General features: G+C 38.6%; 1 protein-coding gene across 1 annotated transcript in view; it reads right to left on the bottom strand.

Moving 5' to 3' along the window:
* Positions 1-1,138: 1,138 nt before the first annotated feature.
* The window catches only part of LOC139758521 (UDP-galactose translocator-like), a 105,501-nt gene continuing 82,801 nt past the window's right edge, over positions 1,139-23,838 (bottom strand). The window contains exons 6-7 of the mRNA XM_071680041.1: positions 19,523-19,658; positions 1,139-1,773 (exon numbers count right to left, since the gene is read on the bottom strand). Coding sequence (XP_071536142.1) covers positions 19,533-19,658 — 126 coding nt within the window. The 3' untranslated portion in view covers positions 1,139-1,773; positions 19,523-19,532. The remainder of the gene's footprint in view (positions 1,774-19,522; positions 19,659-23,838) is intronic.

Raw genomic sequence — 23,838 nt, forward strand, 5'->3', positions numbered from 1 at the left:
GGAAAACTATTAAAACCCTTTTGATTCCTTATAAATCAAGAGTAAAGCAATTACATCTAAAGAAATACATATAATTTTCTAGATTGGCCTATCCGAAGTACTGGCAGCATGGTCATGATTATGGGCACTACTGGCAATGGTAAACACCATACATAAAAGTGGCAAGTCATAAGAAAAGGCACAAATTCATCCACTGTGGTTACTAGCAGGATGTTGAAGTCTCCAGGCAGCTCCAGTGACATATTGGTTTGGGTTACAATGCACATGGAGTTCATTTCATGGCAGGAAGTTGTGGGCATAGACTGATGCCAGTAGCATCTTGCCAAGAAAGCGGAGAGTGGTGCCAGTAACACTAAAGGGTAAAGAAAGCAAATCCCCTTTCCTTTTTATTTTCTCCTTCCCTCTTTGCGATCAAGTACTCTTCTGAAGAGATTAGGTTAGATTTCATTTCTTTAGTAGTTTTTATGTTATGTTTTTGGAGTTCACCAGTTATGGAGACGATACTGCTGTGGACACCCCCTTGAATGAGTTTCAGTTGGGACAAGCCTCAAATATAAAGATAGATAAACATGTTGACTGATGTTTATACCCCAACTATAGCTAGTTATTTCTTATTCAATATGTAGACTCCATCTGTTTTCCATTTACTAATAGTCCATCTGCAAACACATACATTACTTCCAAATTCAACTTCGTTTCAAACAGCTTTTCTGGTCTCTCTCTCTCCACTAGTGAAGGGGCTGTTCTTGTTTCTAGTGTCTTTTGATTCCTTTGTTTCTGCCTTCCAGTTGTATTATAAATTCATATCTCTCACCCTTACCATGATCAACACCCAACTGAATTTCCTTTAATTGGGAGCTTTCTAAGCCTACTGAAGTACCTCCTGTTTAAATCATTCCATGCTGAATGCATCCTCATGGGACATAAATGACAAGCAGGGACAATGAAATCTGGACTATTATTATGATTAACAGAACTGAAAATACTTTTCATATAAAGGATTCAGGATCCCAAAACAATCAATACAGAAACTATTTTGGGTAACTTGTGAATGATCAGTGTGTTTTATTTCACAAAAGCTGTTAATGAAGTGTGGAGCAGAATTACACAAAAATTCAGGGACAAATAAGCAACAAAAAATCATCTCATTTTACTAGTCATCATACATAACAATGGTTGGCTAATATGAAAGCTAACAGGCCCCTGCTTACTGCTTGTTTTCATCTGTTGCTATCTATATAAGACTGAGGAGTTTTTTCTTTACACAGAATATTTCTTTCACAGTCACAGTACATTTCTAGGGGAACATGTGCCCAGAAATAATAATTATGCCAACTTTACTTTGGAAGATAACTGTTCAAGAGAGAAGGTCAGGGTCTTCAATGACCAGCTAGGCATTTACAATAAAAAAATAAAGCCCCACTATTCGATATGTTTACGAGTTGAGAGAGCAGAGCAGTACCAAATTTAATTATAAATACTGAACACACAAGTAAAGCTAACAGGGGACTCTTGCAAGGCACCAACTATATAAATATAAAATACCAACTATAAGCAACCACGGAACTTTAACAATTAAAATTCAGTCATGATAAAAATTAACAGCATTATCCATGTTACAATACAAAAATATATACATATATATATACATATATATATATGTTGATGATATGATGGGAAAATCACAACAATGTACATTCCTGTATGCCAATTCAAACACATATTCCACTTGCATTCTTGAAGTGCAGTCTCACTCACCTACAACACCTTCATCTGGAAATAAAAGTAAAAGTGCATTCACAAACTTTGGCATACATGCATGCGAGGCAAATGTGCAACAGATAAAATACCACATACTTTGTTATGATCACCCATAAAAGATTTAATAAAATAATATTTATTTATAAATAATAAATATCTATTTTATTTATCTATTTATTTATTTTACTCTATCGCTGTCTCCCACATTAGAGAGGTAGCGCAAGGAAACAGACGAAAGAATGGCCCAACCCACCCACATACACATGTATATATATACACGTCCACACACGCAAATATACATACCTATACATCTCAATGTATACACACATAGACATATACATATATACACATGCACATACTTCATACTGTCTGACTTTATTCATTCCCATCGCCACCCCACCACACATGAAATAACAACTCCCTCCCCCCACATGTGCGTGAAGAAGCACTAGAAAAGACAACAAAGGCCACATTCGTTCACACTCAGTCTCTAGATGTCATGTATAATGCAATGAAACCACAGCTCCCTTTCCACATCCAGGCCCCACACAACTTTCCATGGTTTACCCCAGACACTTCACATACCCTGGTTCAATCCATTGACAACACGTCGACCCCGGTATACCACATCGTTCCAATTCACTCTATTCCTTGCACGCCTTTCACCCTCCTGTATGTTCAGGCCCCGATCACTAAAAATCTTTTTCACTCCATCTTTCCACCTCCAATTTGGTCTCCCACTTACTTGATCAAACCACCTCACATCACATATTGTCCTCAAAACATCTCATTTCTGGCACATCCACCCTCCTCCACACAACTCTATCTATAGCTCACGTCTTGCAACCATATATCATTGTTGGAACCACTATTCCTTCAAACATACCCATTTTTGCTTTCCGAGAAAATATTCTCAACTTCCACACATTCTTCAACGCCCCCTCCCCCACTCTGTGATTCACTTCTGCTTCCATGGTTCCATCCACTCCCAGATATCTAAAACACTTCACTTCCTCCAGATTTTCTCCATTCAAACTTACCTCCCAATTAACTTGTCCCTCAACTCTACTGTACCTAATAACCTTGCTCTTATTTACATTTACTCTCAGCTTTCTTCTTTCACACACTTTACCAAACTCAGTCACCAGCTTCTGCAGTTTCTCACACGAATCAGCCACCAGCGCTGTATCACCAGCAAACAACAACTGACTCGCTTCCCAAGCTCTCTCATCCACAACAGACTGCATACTTGCCCCTCTATCTAAAACTCTTGCATTCACCTCCCTAACAACCCCATCCATAAACAAATTAAACAACCATGGAGACATCACACACCCCTGCCACAAACCAACATTCACTGAGAACCAATCACTTTCCTCTCTTCCTACACGTACACATGCCTTACATCCTTGATAAAAACTTTTCACTGCTTCTAACAACTTGCCTTCCACACCATATATTTTTAATACCTTCCACAGAGCATCTCTATCAACTATCAACTCTATCAATAAAATCATAAATAACAAACATCCAGGAAATAAATGATAAGTGCAAATCATGGGGAGTCATTTTCTTTTTCATATGAAAGGACATAGATATCTATGTTATACTGAAGTCATTCAAAATATATTACATCATTGAAAATAAGGTATAATCAAATTCAAAAGTTTGCATACTAACAACTAATTTATCATTTATCAATTTTTTTGAAATAAGCCGAACCCATAAAACCTCAAGAATGGAACATATATGGTCATAAAAAATAGCTGGCTTTAACATGTCATAGACATTTTATAGCATCAAACTTCAATTCATAAACTTTCTTGCTAGTGCATAATCATAGTGACCTATATCTGTCCTGGAGTAAGATCCCCTTTATTAAGAATAACACTGTTCACTGTCAGAGAAGCATACGAACTTCTAAAGCCATTAGATTACCATTATATAACCTTGAGGTTATATGATAAATGTAAAAACCTACAATCATTTTGTATTTCTGGCTATATATTAAGTGCTTATTGAACCACATCCTTGATTTTTCTTCCCTTTCAGGACCCAAAATTCTTTCCCAAAACTATGTCCAGAGAATAATCTTTAAATGGATTTCATTGATAATTATAAAGTGTAAATCAAGTTTACGTACACTAAATACACTTCTTTTACTAAAATATTAAAGCACTAATCAATATGTTAGTAAATACATTAACCTTGCATAAACCTGATCATTCACAATGAGGATTTATCACTGTTCTTAATACTGAGCTTTCAATATCATTATCAAGTTAACCTTTGAATGACTTTGGCATTTCAAAAATGTTCTATAAATGGTACAACTGTACACTATGACTCTACTTTTATATGAATGAATGAATGACCTGATAAATTAGCTTCATCATTCTGTGCAGGACTTTTCTTTTTTAACCAATAACAATGACATAGTGAGGCAGCCAAAAAGCCATCCTATAACAGCATATCATCTTTGTCTACATCTCAAATAGTTTTTTTTTTTTTTTCTTTTTTTTTTTACTTTGTCGCTGTCTCCCGCGTTTGCGAGGTAGCGCAAGGAAACAGACGAAAGAAACAGTTAGGTAGAAAAAAAAAATAAAATAAATCCACACCAGTAGATCATCTTTGCCTACATCCCAAGAGCCATTTCCAGTAGTTGATATGGGTGGTTCTCAGAGAATTCTACCTAAACATTTGGATCATTCAATACATATATACATTTATGACTTGGATACTGAACATGTATATGAAAATATTCATTAGGTAATTCACCACATGAAGCAAAAGTTATCTATAAGTCAATCCAAAAACTATTAGAACAAGGTATGTATGCATTTAACAAAATCAACTAATTTCCAGATCAGCATATGATGTAGCATACTTGTTCCCAATATGGACCAAAACTTTCACTTTTGATCCAAAAAAAAAATACTTTTCCATTTTGAAATGTAAGTAAACTGAGAAGCATTATGGTTCAATACTATTTCAGATTTCTAAATATTCTGGAAGAAGTTATGGTGACCACTTCTGATTGCCGGATGATTATGGACAGGGAAAACACAGTGATATACAGATCTCATCTCAGCAGTCCACTGAGATTTACTCAAGACTAACATGCAGATGCTGTAATAAAAACTGATGCTCCCAAATGATGAAAAATATTTTGATACCCTAACAAGTCAAGTAACCCAGGCAGGTAGAGATAAAAGGAAACACTAAACCAGAAGGGTGTTCCATTATGTCACCTGCACTGCAGCATAGTCGTTGGGACTAAAATAAGAATAGCCGGAAATATTATATGGACGATACCAATAATATCCATATAAAGCTTTCTCCATGGCCAAACACTGAAATTTCTTCAAGTTGTGAACTGGGTCATTCCTATCATATAATGCTTGATGAAGAAACTTTATCAATTGTATATCCTCTTCTAGATATCAGAAGTTAACCCTCATGTTTTTCTCATTTACTAATTCATGTAACAAATTCACTACATACACATGAATGACATGACTCATCACCGTGTTGCTGAGCTACTTCTAATGATTTTACGTCAGTAATATTCCATCCTCGACAAAATAAGTACATTTGTGCTGTTATATGATTAATATGGTACATGGCTTCACAACCTAACCTGGCATAACAGGTTATGTAGGTTGGAAAATATCCAAATATCTAACATCTATAATGAGAATGCTGTGAAATTCTTAAAAGTTGTCTATGAATGTCAATACTACACTATAAAGTAAACCTGAACTAAATCATAAAAGCTAATATCCAACAATTCATATAATATCACAAAGTATTACAAAGCAATTACAATTGCTAATGAAATCTGGTATAAGACTTCAATGCTAATTGCTAACGAAATCTGGTAAAAGACTTTCCTAAAACATACTATATTAACTAATATCATATATACAGGTAAATGTTATGATCACAATATGATCCACTGTGTTGCAATTATTCAGTCTAACCTTTACATGCCCACAATTTTACTCCAACATGCTTTAATTTTCATGCAAAAATTAATAAAAGTACTGTCATGTATTTCCCTCTACAGTCTGTCTGGATGCAGCAACAATAACAGTTAAATCATGCTAGCTGTCATCTCTAACATAAACATATGCAAATAAAACTTAAGGAAGACACATTAAGAAGCAGTTCTCTACACACACACACACGCACACACAGAAAAAAAATGCATCCCAGGATGCAGGATAAACACTTGAACCAATTAAGTCTATACAACAAAAAATGTTCAGTAATTATTAATGTGAATGTGGCTAACAGATCCATCTGCATTTCAAAACTGTAACACAAAGGATAATTTGACACACTGTTAAGACTGTTCTGGAACTAATGTTCTACTTGAAGTGATTCATGCATAATACGATTACCATGCACTGCATGAATTGACAACAAAGGGGAAAAGCTGATGCAACTAAATAGGTCTTGCGAGGTGTCAAAATGATTTATCTGTTAAAAGATGATATTGGTAATAAAGCAACCTAGTGTTAGGAGTTGGTCAATATTTTTGATAGATCATAAAGTATCTAAGTTACTTAAGAAAAACAGTCTGTATTTAAGTTACTTAAGAAAGACAGTTTCAGTAAGGTAAGGAAACAGAAGATTCATCTGTCATGCATCACCTGCGAGTGTCAGGCCATAATGAAACATAACATGAGCAAGATCTATACCAGTAAAGTTGCCAGCATAAAAAACTAGACTTCACTATGAGCTTTAAACTATAGCAACTTGGTTTCCTAGTCTACGAACACAGTGTACTTATAAGAATTTCATGGAGAAAGTTGGTCACTGATCTTGGACATTATCAGCTCAGGGGTGAGAAAGCATCAGTCTTGAAAAGCACAATATTGTCATACAAAGTCTCAACCAGCAATGCAAGTATGAACTAGTTTACATCAAACTTCCAAGAAACAGATAATTTCTCTTATTTTAGCAGTAAATAAGTATCAAAGATCACCTTTAAACAACAACTTGACTAGGAAGAATAGCAGTTTGCTGACCCACAAAATGTTACAGCATTGATATTGACCAAAATTCATAGTTGGATTTCTGAGCTGGGCATGTAGCTTCTTAAATGGTACAGAAAGTCAAATCATGAAAATCATGGAAGCTCTAATAACATGCTGCCAAGTCTTTGTGTGCTAAGTCATAAACTCAGTATGTTTATTAGACAAATCTAAAAAACTTCTAATCACTTCATTAAGCCATTTACAGAGGGGCCAAATGTGGCTAAAAATCAATCTTCATTCCATCATATTAAGAAGTACTTTTAATTTCAGTTCTAAGAACTTTTAGACCTGACTAGCTTACTGTCAGAGTTCTACAAGCAATATTTCAGCAGTTTATTAAAAAATACAATATGAAATTATGCACTTGTGCCAAAATGACAATTTTAGCCTCCAAAGGCATATGAGACCCTAATAACTTAAAAAACAAGGAAAGATGCAATCTTCAATTCATCTTTAAATAATGAAAGTTCTCCAAATAATACAGTGACCACTAATGAAGTAGGTGCAAGCAGGTCTGTGGCAATTATATTGACACAAATCACTTTACCCATCATAAAATGTTGATGGTGTCTACCAGTGAACTTGGTGCCCTCTAGCGAGCAGTGACAACCACAAAACATGATGGTATACCACATGAGCCCACCTCAAGAGCAGTTTAGCTGTTGTAGGAGGCAAAAATGTCACTGTGTGCTCCCCATTTATGCCCTGGATTTTTGTTATCTTTTCCCCCTCTTAGTACCTCTACCATCCAATATGGTTAGAAATACGGACCTTACATGAAGCAAGGTTAATAAGCCATTTAAGGAAATTTCTAATATTACCAGTGTGAGCTTCTGATCAGTATAACAATGGGTAAAGAAATTTAATGGTCATAGCAGCACCACTCCACAGACTCAAGTAGAATGCCCTGAGAAATCCAGAAAAACTTCACTTTGAATGTTCTTATGCATTGAGTGGATGCAAATGCCATGCTTGAGTGCAAAAGAGGTAAAAGTAAAACCTTAGACTTTTCAGTGATGTGTCAGTAAAGACAAAGCAGCACTGTTTAAACAAGGACCTTAGATACTGAAGCTGCATCTCACATCACTCGTAACTCATAGGCACCAGAAGAGAAGGTCAATTTTTGCAAGAAATACGTGCTGTGGAATATGGCTAAGTTCAGAAGTGTCTTCTGGAAAGATGAATCCAGTTTTCCTGTGACAGGAAGCTAAAGCAGACAGGTGTACAGTCAACAAGGCTGTGATCCATTTGACCCAAAGTAAATTACAAGCACTGTGAAGTTCCCTACTTCTCTTACAGTGTAGGATTGTTTCAGTTATTATGATATTGGGGACCTTTTAATGATATCAAAGAACAAAACTAAGAAGAGACATGGTTACCTTAAGCTCTTCCAGATTCACTCAAAAAGTGCAAAGCCGAAGTGTTTGTGCAAGATGGAGCTCCATGTCACACTGCTAAATTAGTTACTGATTGACCTATGGACTGTGCAGTCGAGTTTTTTGGTGACTGTCCCAAGATTACACCAGATATGAACCCAAAATAAAACTTGTGGGCACTTATGAAAATGAGATTAGGTAACGGATACTTAGGCGCTACCCAAGCTGGAGGCAGCCATTTGTGAAATTTGGGCAAAGATGGAACCTAAATGGGTTCAGAACCTTGCTAACTCAGTTCCTGGTTGTTTCAAGAAGTGTATAAAGAGGAAAGGGAAACCAATTAAGTACTAGTTGATGGTGAATACATGGTCTTCATTGTTTTATTTCATGTTTATCCTTGATGGCTTTGCCACAGCCCCCTTGCACATACTTCACCGATGGGCAATGTATGCAAAGAAAACCATGTAGGTTTGAAGAGATGATTTTGCCATAAGTAAAACAAAACAGCATAACTCATATAATGAATATAGTTAGTTTCTGCAGTTCAAGAATTCAGGGGTCAGTATCCAATATGCAGCAACACCTAATACATCAAACTGTGTGTTCTAATGCTCCTAATGTAGTGGCGATCATTTATTACACCAATAAATGATACCTAAGAAACAACTCAAGATTCAGCAGCAATATCTGGAACAGCCTCTTTCAGTAATTTTCCAGCTTTACAAAAGCATAACATGGTAGTATAAGATTTACCTAAATAAATACTATTCCTCTTAGTAAGGAAAGTAATTTTATCTGATCCTTTAGGCTTTAACATGACAGCATCAAGTCTTTTTGCCAGGTCCAGGTTTTGCTTGAAAGCAGTTTTGATGGGGCTTGAAGATAATTCTGATGGAAGCAATTTCTATTGGTGTGGCCTCTGTAACTGGTAAGGAGTGAATGGCCGACTCGAGTGGCACAGCTTCTTGAAGTGACATGTCGAGACCTCTCCACCAAGGAATCTGATATTTGTTGCCATCTGATAGCTTTGTAATTGAATAACATTTTGTTGAGCATTTCAACCAAAGAAAATTTCTCACAGATGTCAATACCTATGGCTGGAGCTGAAACATTTTGCAAAGTCCTTCTCATTTCATGTCTGTGCTACAAATGCTCTTTGTTTCCTAAGTATGTATGGTGGAGTGAAACAGATGTTCCTGCTCTGCTATGGCTGTTTTCTGGTAAATTTTCCCATTGGTGTGAAGGGTTGTGCCTGTTCCAGTGAATGTTTCAAACTAAAATCAAATGGTCTTACATTAGGACAGTGGGGGGTTCTAAGGCCAAATCCTTGGGGAATATTAACTTTCCAACACAATATGCATGCGAACAAAACCAGTTTCAAAATGCAGTATTGCATCAAAAGAAGCACTCTGAAAAAGATTATTCAAGATATGCAGAACCTGAGAGGAGCCAGGAGCCAGGACCTTGGGTCAATAACTTGGGTTTCTATTTATGTCTATCAGAGGCCAGGTAGTCTATATCCAGACAAACTAAAAGTAATACTGGGACTGTATCACCATCCAACATCACTGAAACCTCTATCCTGGTTGGTTACACTTAGACGATTGCCTCATCACTACATGATCTAAACGAAGCATGTACAAAAATGGAGTCCTGACTTACAATGGAATTTGAATTTACGACTGTATCTAATTTGTGTTCGGAAACTTTTTCCATAAACTGCTAGTATGATGTGCCTTAGGGTAGCTGTCATATGATCTAAACACCCAGTAGCTGAAGCAAAAATTAATGCAAGCACACCTGGAGTAATGGTCTACATGAAAGGCTTTAATCAAAAGAAAACATAAATCCTTTTGGGAAAAATACATTAAATCTCAATTAAAAAAAAATCTGATAAAGAATGCTAATCACAAGACTGCCTGAACTACCAAGAAATGACAGTAGTTTTTAAAACACATGTAATGGATACCTTAACATTAGCATCAGAGATAATCTATTGCATAGCTAATACAGCAAGTAAATAAAAGAAACTATAAAACAAGAATACATCAAAGCTTAAAATGGGCCTATAAAATGGAATATCATAAGGAAATTATTTCATCCTTAAAATTAAAAAACAGCTCCTTCACCAATAAAATACTATTCTTGAATTATATGTCGACATCTGGTACTGTACAGTCTTATTCCACAACTTATTCCCACCCAAAGTTGAAGGAACCAATCACTGATAAGAGATTTATATAGATAATATATGCCATCAGCTCTAATCGGCAAAAAATCATCAACAGGGGTCGGTTACCGACACCTAATTCTGGTAAATGGGCTCATATCACACAGGCCCCTGCCTTACTATAGAATGTACATAAATTAGAGTGTGGCTCAGACAGCAATAAGAAACTACTACTGAATCTGCACATACTAAGAAAACATGAAAAGTGCTCTTGAATTCAATATCAAAGATATTCAAATTCTAATCATGGCAAGGCAAGTCAGAGGGATGATCATGAGCTGGGGTTGTAGCATTCATGTTCCATTTAGCATCACCACATGGTTTAATTGCCTATGAGTGCTATGTTTAAGTGGTTGGAGTTGTATATATGGCTTATAAAACTACATTCTGAATTCTGAAAAGATTCTACCATCCATAAAAGTCAAAGAAGGATTTTAATATTCAAAGATTTTAACGTTATCCTGACAACAGATATTGTACCCCCAAACAACACTTCTGTGCCATAACAGACACTGAACTCTCCTTCAACACACTCCTCTACATACCCAAGACCTTGGCTCCTCTCCCACCTTATGAGTCACTTTGCCCTCCATGATTCCATCCACTGTAAGGTCCATTCCAAGGTATCCAAGGCAGTCCACTTCCTCCAGGTCCTCCCTCCATTCAAACATACCCTTAAACCATCCTGTCTCTTCTTATTGTATCTTGTCAACTTACTTTTGATCCCATTTACCTTCAACTTTCTCCAGTAACACACAATACCAAATTCTGTTACAAGCTTCTGGAGTTTCTCTCTTTGATTTCACCACCAGAACCATGTCATGTTTCACCTTCCAGCCCTCAGTTTGTCCAACCCTCTAGGACATCTTGTATTCACCTTCCTCACCAACCCATTCATTGTCAGGTTTTTAAAGACCTAAGGTGACAACACATATCCTCAATGAGATCCCACCTTCAAAGAGAATCACTCATCCTCCTCTATTCCTACTAACACACATGCCGTACTGTCCACATAAAAACACCTCACAACATTTAATAAATTTCAATTTACCCCATATATTCATAATACCATCAACAAGACCTCTATCATATGCTTCTTCCATATCCATATTTGCCACATCAAATTCACTCCCTTCTTCCAAGTATTTCTAAAACAACTTCTTCAAAGCAAACATCCTGCTCCATAAACACTATCTCTCCTGAAGCCACACTGCTCCATCTCAATGAGATGATCTGTCCATTCCAATGCCCTCTTAATCGCCATTCTTCCATACGCCTAATCAATACACTCAACAGAATTAAACCTCTGTATTTTGAGTTCACTTTACACCTCTTGCCTTTATAATCATCTTTTCTGGAACACTATGCTCTCCTCAGTAATTAGTGTAATAGAGAATAGAGAATATCAGGCAAAATTTCTGTGTACATAACACTGTAAACTGATTCCAAAATTGAAAGAGCATTTCTATTTTGCAAGTTCACTTCAGGCGGGCAATCCCAAACTTGAACACTTGGACCAGGGCCATGCTTAATTTTGAATTTGCCCATTTTTGGGTCTCTCAGCCTGACATGTACAGATAAGCCAGAGATACACAAGAAAGCCATATGCATACAATATTTCATATGGATAAAGAGTGCAACAACCCTGAGCAGGTAAAGCTGAATGCAATCATACCAATTTCACAGGAAAACCAGAAAAAGCCCAGAGAAGATATTTCTCCAAGCTATTGGCGTGTTCACCAAGTGGATTATCAGGCATGGTATGTTACCAATAGTCTCAGCAAAAAAATCCAACAATTACCATATAGAATAAGACTTTCATATGTCAGGAATTATTTGCAAAGCAAATCCTATTACTTATCTATGGTTGGGATACTGTATGTCTGGCAGCATGGTAGTCTCTGACGTCTGCTAAGTGTCATTTGTCATGTCTGCTAAGTGTCAATTGTCACCTCAGTTACCCATGTTATTGAGAGTAGTGGCATGCACCTTTTGCTCATTACCCTTACTTCTAATAATAAATTCACCATTTCAATTCCAGATATTTTTTTCTCAACCAGTAACTAACCATGGGTCATAAGTTGTCCCAAGAAGAAAAGGTACATATTCTTGCTTACAAGCAAAAAATGTGTCTGTGTGTAAGATTTCAAGATGTACTGGCAGTGTCAAGTCCACAATCCAGACAAATGTTGCTTTAACTCATAGGCTTCCTTCTCACATCATCCCTCCTTGAAAAGCTGGGTCTGGTTGACCTAGGAAGACCAATAAGGTGACCAAAACCCTAAAAAAGTATGAAGTGTTGAAAACTCCAATCTTATCTGCAACTCAGCTGAAAAAGTCACCCCAAAATCAATGCAGGGGTGTCAAGAGAGAATAAAACAACACTACTTGGTGAAGGATTTCAAGTTGCCATCACACCAAGCTGCAAAGAAACCCCTTCTCACACATCTAATACCAATAAAATGCCTAGCTTTTGCTGTAAGTACAAAAATTTGATAGTACTCCCATGGCACAAAGTGATGAAACCTCCATCTAAATGCATCACAACAAGGCAAGGAAGGATGTGACTGTCAAGTTATGTCAGCCACTATTCACCTCATTACACACTGAAAACAGTAAAGCATCCTGAGTCTGTGATGGTATGGGGTTGTTTAAGTTGGGTAAGGGGTTGAGAAGGGTTGTATTTTCTCCCTAAAAAATATGAACAATAATAGAGAACATTACTCATATGTACTCAATTATTTGTAGGATTTTTTTTTATCATGGTTCCAATGCTTTTATGCAAGACAGTGTACCTTGTCACAAAGCAAGCTCAGAAATGCAGTGGCTAGCAAAGAAAAATTAGAAGTGTTTGATGAGCCAGGAAACTACCTGATCTAAAGCCAACAAAAAATTCTTGAAATATGATAAAATAACCAATCACTGTGCAACACCGCATTAGAGCCCATGCTGCAACAGGAAGTTAGAAGGATATGGACAATGAATACCTCAGGAAGTTATCAGATTCAATGCCAAACAGGATGAAGCAGGTAATTATAGCTACAGACAACATAATAGAATACAAAAATGTAAGAATGTAAACTTAGTTTCATTTCATAATATTTATGCAAAAAAGAACGAACAAAACTGTGGCAAATCAGGAATGCTGGATTTTTAACAGAAACTGTAAAGCAGAGATACACTGCAAGTCCAATGTCACACAATCCTGCAAACAAATAATATGAAAACCAAATAATATGAAACCAGAAAAGTTCAGATATGAGGAATATCTCCATGCTGCTGTGATTTTCACTAGAATAGCCTTCTTCTGGAATATTCCAACTTTTGGGTCACCAGATTTGGGATTGTCTATCTGTAGTATCAGGAGATAATTTGTCATTTTGTGATCAAGTATATGGTGTTCAGAGGGTATGGCGTTGTTTATCTGTATTCCATACGGTACATTGTTTATAGAAATTTGAACTTCATTTTGGTTCAAGTGCTGTCCATCTATTAAGTCCATATGTGCCTTTCTGTTAGCAGCAGCTGCTGTTAATAAATCCCGCATGCTAAATGCCTGGTGGTGAAAGTTTCTATGTATAGAAAATATTTTATTTTCATTTATTTATTTTGCTTTGTTGCTGTCTCCTGCGTTAGCGAGGTAGCGCAAGGAAACAGACGAAAGAATGGCCCAACCCACCCATATACACATGTATATACATACACGTCCACACACGCAAATATACATACCTATACATCTCAACGTATACATATATATACACACACAGACAAAAATGTAAGAATGCACATAATTCATAGTCTGACTTTATTCATTCCCATCGCCACCTCGCCACACATGAAATAACAACCCCCTCCCCCCTCATGTGTGCGAGGTAGTGCTAGGAAATGACAACAAAGGCCCCATTCGTTCACACTCAGTCTCTAGCTGTCATGTAATAATGCACCAAAACCACAGCTCCTTTTCCACATCCAGGCCCCACACAACTTTCCATGGTTTACCCCAGACGCTTCACATGCCCTGGTTATATCCACTGACAGCACGTCGACCCCGGTATACCACATCGTTCCAATTCACTCTATTCCTTGCACGCCTTTCACCCTCCTGCATATTCAGGCCCCGACCACTCAAAATCTTTTTCACTCCATCTTTCCACCTCCAATTTGGTCTCCCACTTCTCCTCGTTCCCTCCACCTCTGACACATATATCCTCTTTGTCAATCTTTCCTCACTCATTCTCTCCATGTGACCAAACCATTTCAAAACACCCTCTTCTGCTCTCTCAACCACACTTTTTATTACCACACATCTCTCTTACCCTTACATTACTTACTCGATCAAACCACCTCACACCACATATTGTCCTCAAACATTTCATTTCCAGCACATCCACCCTCCTGCGCACAACTCTATCCATAGCCCACGCCTCGCAACCATACAACATTGTTGGAACCACTATTCCTTCAAACACCCATTTTTGCTTTCCGAGATAATGTTCTTGACTTCCACACATTCTTCAAGGCTCCCAGGATTTTTGCCATCTCCCCACCCTATGATTCACTTCTGCTTCCATGGTTCATCCACTGCCAAATCCACTCCCAGATATCTAAAACAGTTCACTTCCTCCAGTTTTTCTCCATTCAAACTTACCTCCCTAACTGAATTGACCCTCAACCCTACTGTACCTAATAACCTAGCTCGTATTCACATTTACTCTCAACTTTCTTCTTTCACACACTTTACCAAACTCTGTCACCAGCTTCTGCAGTTTCTCACGTGAATCAGCCACCAGCGCTGTATCATCAGCAATCAACAACTGACTCACTTCCCAAGCTCCCTCATCCACAACAGACTGCATACTTGCCCCTCTTTCCAAAACTCTTGCATTCACCTCCCTAACAACCCCATCCATAAACAAATCAAACAACCATGGAGACATCACACACCCCTGCCGCAAACCTACATTCAATGAGAACCAATCACTTTCCTCTCTTCCTACACGTACATATGCCTTATATCCTCGATAAAAACTTTTCAGTGCTTCTAACAACTTGCCTCAAACACCATATATTCTTAATACCTTCCACAGAGCATCTCTATCAACTCTATCATAGGCCTTCTCCAGATCCATAAATGCTACATACAAATCCATTTGCTTTTCTAAGTATTTCTCACATACATTCTTCAAAGCAAACACCTGATCCACACATCCTCTACCACTTGTGAAACCACACTGCTCTTCCCCAATCTGATGCTCTGTACATGCCTTCACCCTCTCAATCAATACCCTCCCATATAATTTCCCTGGAATACTCAACAAACTTATAACTGTAATTTGAGCACTCACCTTTGTCCGCTTTGCCTTTGAACAATGGCACTATGCAAGCATTCCTCCAATCCTCAGGCACCTCACCATGAATCATACATACATTAAATAACCTTACCAACCAGTCAACAAGACAGTCACCCCCTTTTTTATAAATTCCACTGCAATACCATCCAAACCTGCTGCCTTGCCGGCTTTCATCTTCCACAAAGCTTTTATTACCTCTTCTCTGTTTACCAAATCATCTTCCCTAACCCTCTCACTTTGCACACCACCTCGACCAAAACACCCTATATCTGCCACTCTATCATCAAACACATTCAACAAACCTTCAAAATACTCACTCCACCTCCTTCTCACATCACCACTACTTGTTATCACCTCCCCATTAGCCCCCTTCACTGAAGTTCCCATATGCTCCCTTGTCTTATGCACTTTATTTACCTCCTTCCAAAACATCTTTTTATTTTTTTTATTTTTTTTATTATACTTTGTCGCTGTCTCCCGCGTTTGCGAGGTAGCGCAAAGAAACAGACGAAAGAAATGCCCACCCCCCCCCCATACACATGTATATACATACGTCCACACACGCAAATATACATACCTACACAGCTTTCCATGGTTTACCCCAGACGCTTCACATGCCTTGCTTCAATCCACTGACAGCACGTCAACCCGGTATACCACATCGCTCCAATTCACTCTATTCCTTGCCCTCCTTTCACCCTCCTGCATGTTCAGGCCCCAATCACAAAATCTTTTTCACTCCATCTTTCCACCTCCAATTTGGTCTCCCTCTTCTCCTTGTTCCCTCCACCTCCGACACATATATCCTCTTGGTCAATCTTTCCTCACTCATCCTCTCCATGTGCCCAAACCACTTCAAAACACCCTCTTCTGCTCTCTCAACCACGCTCTTTTTATTTCCACACATCTCTCTTACCCTTACGTTACTCACTCGATCAAACCACCTCACACCACACATTGTCCTCAAACATCTCATTTCCAGCACATCCATCCTCCTGCGCACAACTCTATCCATAGCCCACGCCTCGCAACCATACAACATTGTTGGAACCACTATTCCTTCAAACATACCCATTTTTGCTTTCCGAGATAATGTTCTCGACTTCCACACATTCTTCAAGGCCCCCAGGATTTTCGCCCCCTCCCCCACCCTATGATCCACTTCCGCTTCCATGGTTCCATCCGCTGCTAGATCCACTCCCAGATATCTAAAACACTTCACTTCCTCCAGTTTTTCTCCATTCAAACTCACCTCCCAATTGACTTGACCCTCAACCCTACTGTACCTAATAACCTTGCTCTTATTCACATTTACTCTTAACTTTCTTCTTCCACACACTTTTCCAAACTCAGTCACCAGCTTCTGCAGTTTCTCACATGAATCAGCCACCAGCGCTGTATCATCAGCGAACAACAACGGACTCACTTCCCAAGCTCTCTCATCCCCAACAGACTTCATACTTGCCCCTCTTTCCAAAACTCTTGCATTTACCTCCCTAACAACCCCATCCATAAACAAATTAAACAACCATGGAGACATCACACACCCCTGCCGCAAACCTACATTCACTGAGAACCAATCACTTTCCTCTCTTCCTACACGCACACATGCCTTACATCCTCGATAAAAACTTTTCACTGCTTCTAACAACTTTCCTCCCACACCATATATTCTTAATACCTTCCACAGAGCATCTCTATCAACTCTATCATATGCCTTCTCCAGATCCATAAATGCTACATACAAATCCATTTGCTTTTCTAAGTATTTCTCACATACATTCTTCAAAGCAAACACCTGATCCACACATCCTCTACCACTTCTGAAACCACACTGCTCTTCCCCAATCTGATGCTCTGTACATGCCTTCACCCTCTCAATCAATACCCTCCCATATAATTTACCAGGAATACTCAACAAACTTATACCTCTGTAATTTGAGCACTCACTCTTATCCCCTTTGCCTTTGTACAATGGCACTATGCACGCATTCCGCCAATCCTCAGGCACCTCACCATGAGTCATACATATATTAAATAACCTTACCAACCAGTCAACAATACAGTCACCCCCTTTTTTAATAAATTCCACTGCAATACCATCCAAACCTGCTGCCTTGCCGGCTTTCATCTTCCGCAAAGCTTTCACTACCTCTTCTCTGTTTACCAAATCTTTTTATTCTCCCTAAAATTTAATGATACTCTCTCACCCCAACTCTCATTTACCCTCTTTTTCACCTCTTGTACCTTTCTCTTGACCTCCTGCCTCTTTCTTTTATACATCTCCCACTCATTTGCATTATTTCCCTGCAAAATTTGTCCAAATGCCTCTCTCTTCTCTTTCACTAATAATCTTACTTCTTCATCCCACCACTCACTACCCTTTCTAATCTGCCCACCTCTCACGCTTCTCATGCCACAAGCATCTTTCGTGCAAGCCATCACTGTTTCCTTAAATACATCCCATTCCTCCCCCACTCCCCTTACGTCCTTTGCTCTCACCTTTTCCCATTCTGCACTCAGTCTTTCCTGGTACCTCCTCACACAAGTCTCCTTTCCAAGCTCACTTACTCTCACCACTCTCTTCACCCCAACATTTTCTCTTCTTTTCTGAAAACCTCTACTAATCTTCACCTTTGCCTCCGAAAGATAATGATCAGACATCCCTCCAGTTGCACCTCTTAGCACATTAACATCCAAGTCTCTCTTTCACACGCCTATCAATTAATACGTAATCCAATAAAGCTCTCTGGTCATCTCTCCTACTTACATACGTATACTTACGTATATCTCTCTTTTTAAACCAGGTATTCCCAATCACCAGTCCTTTTTCAGAACACAAATATACAAACTCTTCACCATTTCCACTTACGACCTTGAACACCCCATGCACATCAATTATTCCCTCAACTGCCACATTACTCACCTTTGCATTCAAATCACCCATCACTATAACCCGGTCTCGTGCATCAAAACTACTAACACACTCACTCAGCTGCTCCTAAAACACCTGCCTCTCATGATCTTTCTTCTCATGACTAGGTACATAGGCACCAATAATCACCCATCTCTCTCCATCAACTTACACTTTTACCAATATCAATCCAGAGTTTACTTTCTTATACTCTATCACATACTCCCACCACTCGTGTTTCAGGAGTAGTGCTACTCCTTCCTTTGCTCTTGTCCTCTCACCAACCCCTGACTTTACTCCCAAAACATTCCAAAACCACTCTTCCCCTTTACCCTTGAGCTTTGTTTCACTCAGAGCCAAAACATCCAGGTTCCTTTCCTCAAACATACTACCTATCTCTCCTTTTTTCTCATCTTGGTTACATCCACACACATTACACACCCCAATCTGAGCCTTCAAGGAGGATGAACACTCCCCGCATGACTCCATCTGTTTCCCCTTATAGAAAGTTAAAATACACGGAGTGGAGAGTTTCTAGCCCCCCCACTCCTGTCCCTTTTAGTACACATATACATACAAAAACATATACATATGCTTGCTTGCCTTCATTCATTCCTGGCACCACCCCGCCCACAGAAAACAGCAACGCCACCCCCTACATCATACAGGCCACCCCCTACATCATACAGTTCAACTTCCATCCATCTTTCCATTTCTTGCCATTAGAGGAATCACCCAATATCTATGCCCCAGCATGCACACTTTAGATCAAGCCAAAATCTTCATTATTGGAACATGCCCCTTTGTTGTATGCAGAACGTGCTTCCTGATTCTTGAGATTTCACCTTTACAATTTCAATAACCACTCTTCTTTGTATGTGAGACAGCATTTCTTTTTAGAGTGAGCTCCACTGATGGTACATGCTGTTGCCTTCCACTTAAACATAGTTTATGATGGTCTCCATGGTCTTTTGGATTGCCCTGGTGGTGAAAAGCAATATGAGAGTTCCTGACCATAACATATTAAAACACCAAACTGGACAGCTTCCATTTCAACTGGTCTTAATTCATTAATTCACACTACCTTATTTTCCTGACAAAACTCAGCATTTCTAATCATTAGAATATACTAAAATTAACTTATTTCAGTTAATATCCCTTCAGTTAAACATTTTACTACAGTTATTCATCATCTGCAGTTAAAAAGACAACCAAAATTAAAGACCAAGTTTGCTCTACATTTAACCACTTTTGTTGTATAAAATTATCAATTTTCAGTTTACCATCAAATGAATTACTACAATTTCTGATTATTACAAGGAATAGTTTGATATTATGTTAGAATCTCCCTCATCCAACGGAAAGGTCCCAGAAGCAAGTATTAAAATGTTCATGCACTAAATGTCAAGATTGTGGATAGATGACTAACACCAGCTTCTCTCTCTCTCTCTCTCTCTCTCTCTCTCTCTCTCTCTCTCTCTCTCTCTCTCTCTCTCTCTCTCTCTCTAATATTAGTGAGTATGCATTTTTCATTCAACACATATTACAACTATAATTTGTACTTTCAGCAAATACAACTTTAATTTGTACAAACCACTAGGGAATATGTCTGCCTTATACATGAAAGGAAGCACTGACAGCTGCAGTAGCAAGTCAACAAAAATGCTCTCTCTCTCTCTCTCTCTCTCTCTCTCTCTCTCTCTCTCTCTCTCTCTCTCTCTCTCTCTCTCTCTCTCGTTTTTTTCTGGTCTGAGTTCTGGTTGCATTTTGAAAACCTATAAGATTGTTTAGATCAATCAATTCCGGGATTCAGAATGAAAGACTAATAAGTAAACATGATAAAGTTTGAGATGCTGTGATGTTACCTACAGAGTGATGCCAGCAGCAGACACTCTAGTAAAGTAGCCTTTGTGACAATAAACATTACATATTTCAGTAGGTTGGCAAGGTTATGTGCACTTCCCATCAGCCCCACACACATGCAGCTTTGAGAAAACAGTGTGCTATAACTGTGTAAATAAGCATGTCCTTGTGCAACACTCATACCTACTGATTCACATGTTCACCGTATCCTTTCAACGTTGCAAATCGTTATATTGGCATTACAAGGGGCACCATGAAAGTGTACCCATCTTTATCTAGTGAATAAAAGTAAGTTGGTACCAGTCTATGATACAAAAAATGTACCTCAGAGCATCAGGAATGGCCAGAAGAGTAATAACCTTCAGGTTAGGAGCACGTCTGATGTTTCCAAAGCAATCTATTACAACGAAGTAGGTGAAGAGAAGCAATGGTAACTCCTGTCTTCCCACAACTCCAGATTACTCAATAGAATGTATGGGGGCTGCATGCCAAATGATGTATCTACTTCTGCATTCATGAGGAACAGAAACACAATGACTATAACAAAGACCATTTTGAAAGATGTCACTCATAGCAGTTACTACAGTAACAATGTGGCTGGGGAAGTGCTACCCATGATGCACACAACCCACAGACAGTTTACCCTCCCTTGCTAGTGGTTGTCAAGAAGACATTGGGAGGCTAGCTAAACACCTAAGGCCCATGCATGTCAACTGCTTGTAAATAATCAACAAATTTCAACAGTCATTTTTATCTAGGACCCCCACACCTACCTGCCAATTTTACTCCTCTTCTATCTATCCATTCATGTCATTCATCACAATATGCTTCTGCTCCACTACTACTGCCTATACATCTTTCTCTACATCTCTAGAAAGTATTACAGTTCTTTCTAGTTCTCTGGAAAGTATGAAACAACTTCTCTCTGTTAAAACATGGCACAAATGCAACTACCAGCACAGCACAAAAGCAGTTACTGATTTGATCTGATTTTGTAGAATTTATAAAGTTCTTGGTATCCCCGGAATAGAGTAGAAAGAAACTGTCCATCTATCTCCTGAACGTCGTAAAAATCAACTAAGAGGGGCAGGAGAGAGTGGCTGGAAATCTTCCCTTCCCGTAGTACTTCCCAAAAGAAAGAACAGGGCAAGGAGCCAAGTGAGGAATTTTCTCTCCAAAGCTCTACATATGTTCTTGACACTAACTCACTCATGCAGGGAAATGGTGAGCATGTATGAAAAAAAAATAAAGTTCTAGAATCTAATGCTTAGAAAAAGATATCTAAAAACTTAAAACTATTTACAAAGCATTAAAACTATTTACAAAGAATTACATATTTTGGCTTTAAAATATATCTAAAAACTTAAACTAATAATATAAAATTATATATTTTGGCTTTCTTTGAAAAAAAAAATCATCAGACAGGAGGAACACTGTGGTTTCAGAGGTGGTAGAGAATATAAGGATTAGGAGTTTTTTTTTTCAAGATTATGTGTGAGAAATACCTAGAAAAAGAGAAGAATTTGTACATGGCATTTACAGATCTTGAGAAAATATATGACAGGGATGATAGAGATAGAGATGCCTTGCAGAAGGTAGTATGAATATATGGTGCTGGAGGAATGCTGCCAAGAGCAGTGCGAAGTCCTTATCAAAGGTGTAAGGCATGACTGTGAATAGGAAGGGAGGAGATTGAGTGGTTCCCAGTGAGGGTCAGTCTACAAGTGTGTGATGTCACCATGGCTCTTTAATTAATTTATGGATGGGGTAGTAATGAAGGTAGTAATGAAGGTAAATGCAAGAGGCCTGAAGAGAGCAGCTGAGTATGCAGTCTTTTGGGGATGAGGGAGCCTGGGAAGTGAGTCAGTTATTGTTAGCTGATGATACAGCACCGGTAGCAGATTCAAGGGAAAAACTGCAGTAGTTGCTGAGTTTGTTCAGGGGAGTGTGTGAAAGAAGGAAGATGAGAGTAAATGTGAATAAAACAAGGTTATTAGGTTTAGTGAGGCAGAGGAAAAGGTTAGTTGGAGTGTAAGAACGAATGGAGAAAACTGGAAGAAGTGATGTGTTTTCAATACCTGCGAGTGGACATAACAGTAAACAGAATCATGAAAGCAGAAGTGTCATAAGGTGGGTGAGGGGGAGAAGGTTCTGGGTGCATTGAAGGATGCATGTAGAGAGGCCAGCATCTAGGAGGGGAAAGTGGGTATGTTTGAAGGCATGGGCTATTGATTTGTGCGGAGGAGAGTGGAAGTGTTGGAAATTAAAAGTTTGAGGACAATAAGTGGTGTGAGGTAAAGCAATTGAGTAAGTAATAAACGGGTAAGAGAGAGGAGTGGTAATAAAAGGAGTGTGGTTGAGAAAGCTGAGGAGAGTGTGCCAAAACTGTCTGGAAATATGGAGAAAATGATTAACAAGAGTTTGACAAAGAGGATATTTTTCAGAAAAGGAGGGAACAAGGAGAAGGGGAGACCAGATTGGAGATGGAAAGATGGAGTGAAAAACATCTTGAGTGACTGCAGCCTGAACATGCAGGAGAGTGAAAGGCATGCCCAGGATAGAGTAGCAAATGTGGCCTTCTTTCATCTGTTCCTGGTGCTACCTTGCTAACAAGAGAAACAGTGGTCAAGTATGAAAATAAATCTATATTATCATCACATCAAAATTTTTCCAAAACTTTCATTCCATAGTTATTACATAATTCTTACTTGACTCTTAAGACACATATATTTTTTGGAATTCTATTGGCACATGTTCTGTGCCAATACTCTAACTGTTTATTTATCTATGTCTCTGACACCTATTCCCTTCTGGAACTCCCTCAAGGGGGTGGCGACAGCAACAGAGCCTCCATAACTAGTGAACTCCAGTGCTGCTTCTCAGCCTTTTGTGCCTGACCCTTAACAGGCCACTGGCGGAGGGCAAGTCTAGCACGTTTTTGCCGACTACTTTTACCTAATGTTTCTACCTAAAGCTCCTTCCTAAATGTTCCTACCTACTACTTCTATCTATTGCTCCTACTACACACAGCATTTACCACATGAAAATCTAGAGTTACAAAGAATGAGCTGTTTGAGTTATGTGTTGTCAAGTGTTATGTAAGACAAGGTGAGATTGTATGTTTCTGGACAGAATGCCAGTAGTCCATGTGAGGGTGAAACAGAACGAAAAGACAGCTACCTAGGTAAGGGGACTGCAACTTGTCAGCCGCTTTAGTATTGGCTCACTATGCAGCTGTCACTAACCCTCCCAATACCCAGACGGGTAGTACTGGTAATATACCTCCCTGCTCACTGTC

This window comes from Panulirus ornatus, chromosome 30, assembly GCF_036320965.1.
Source record: "Panulirus ornatus isolate Po-2019 chromosome 30, ASM3632096v1, whole genome shotgun sequence".
NCBI classification, from domain to species: Eukaryota; Metazoa; Arthropoda; class Malacostraca; order Decapoda; family Palinuridae; genus Panulirus; species Panulirus ornatus.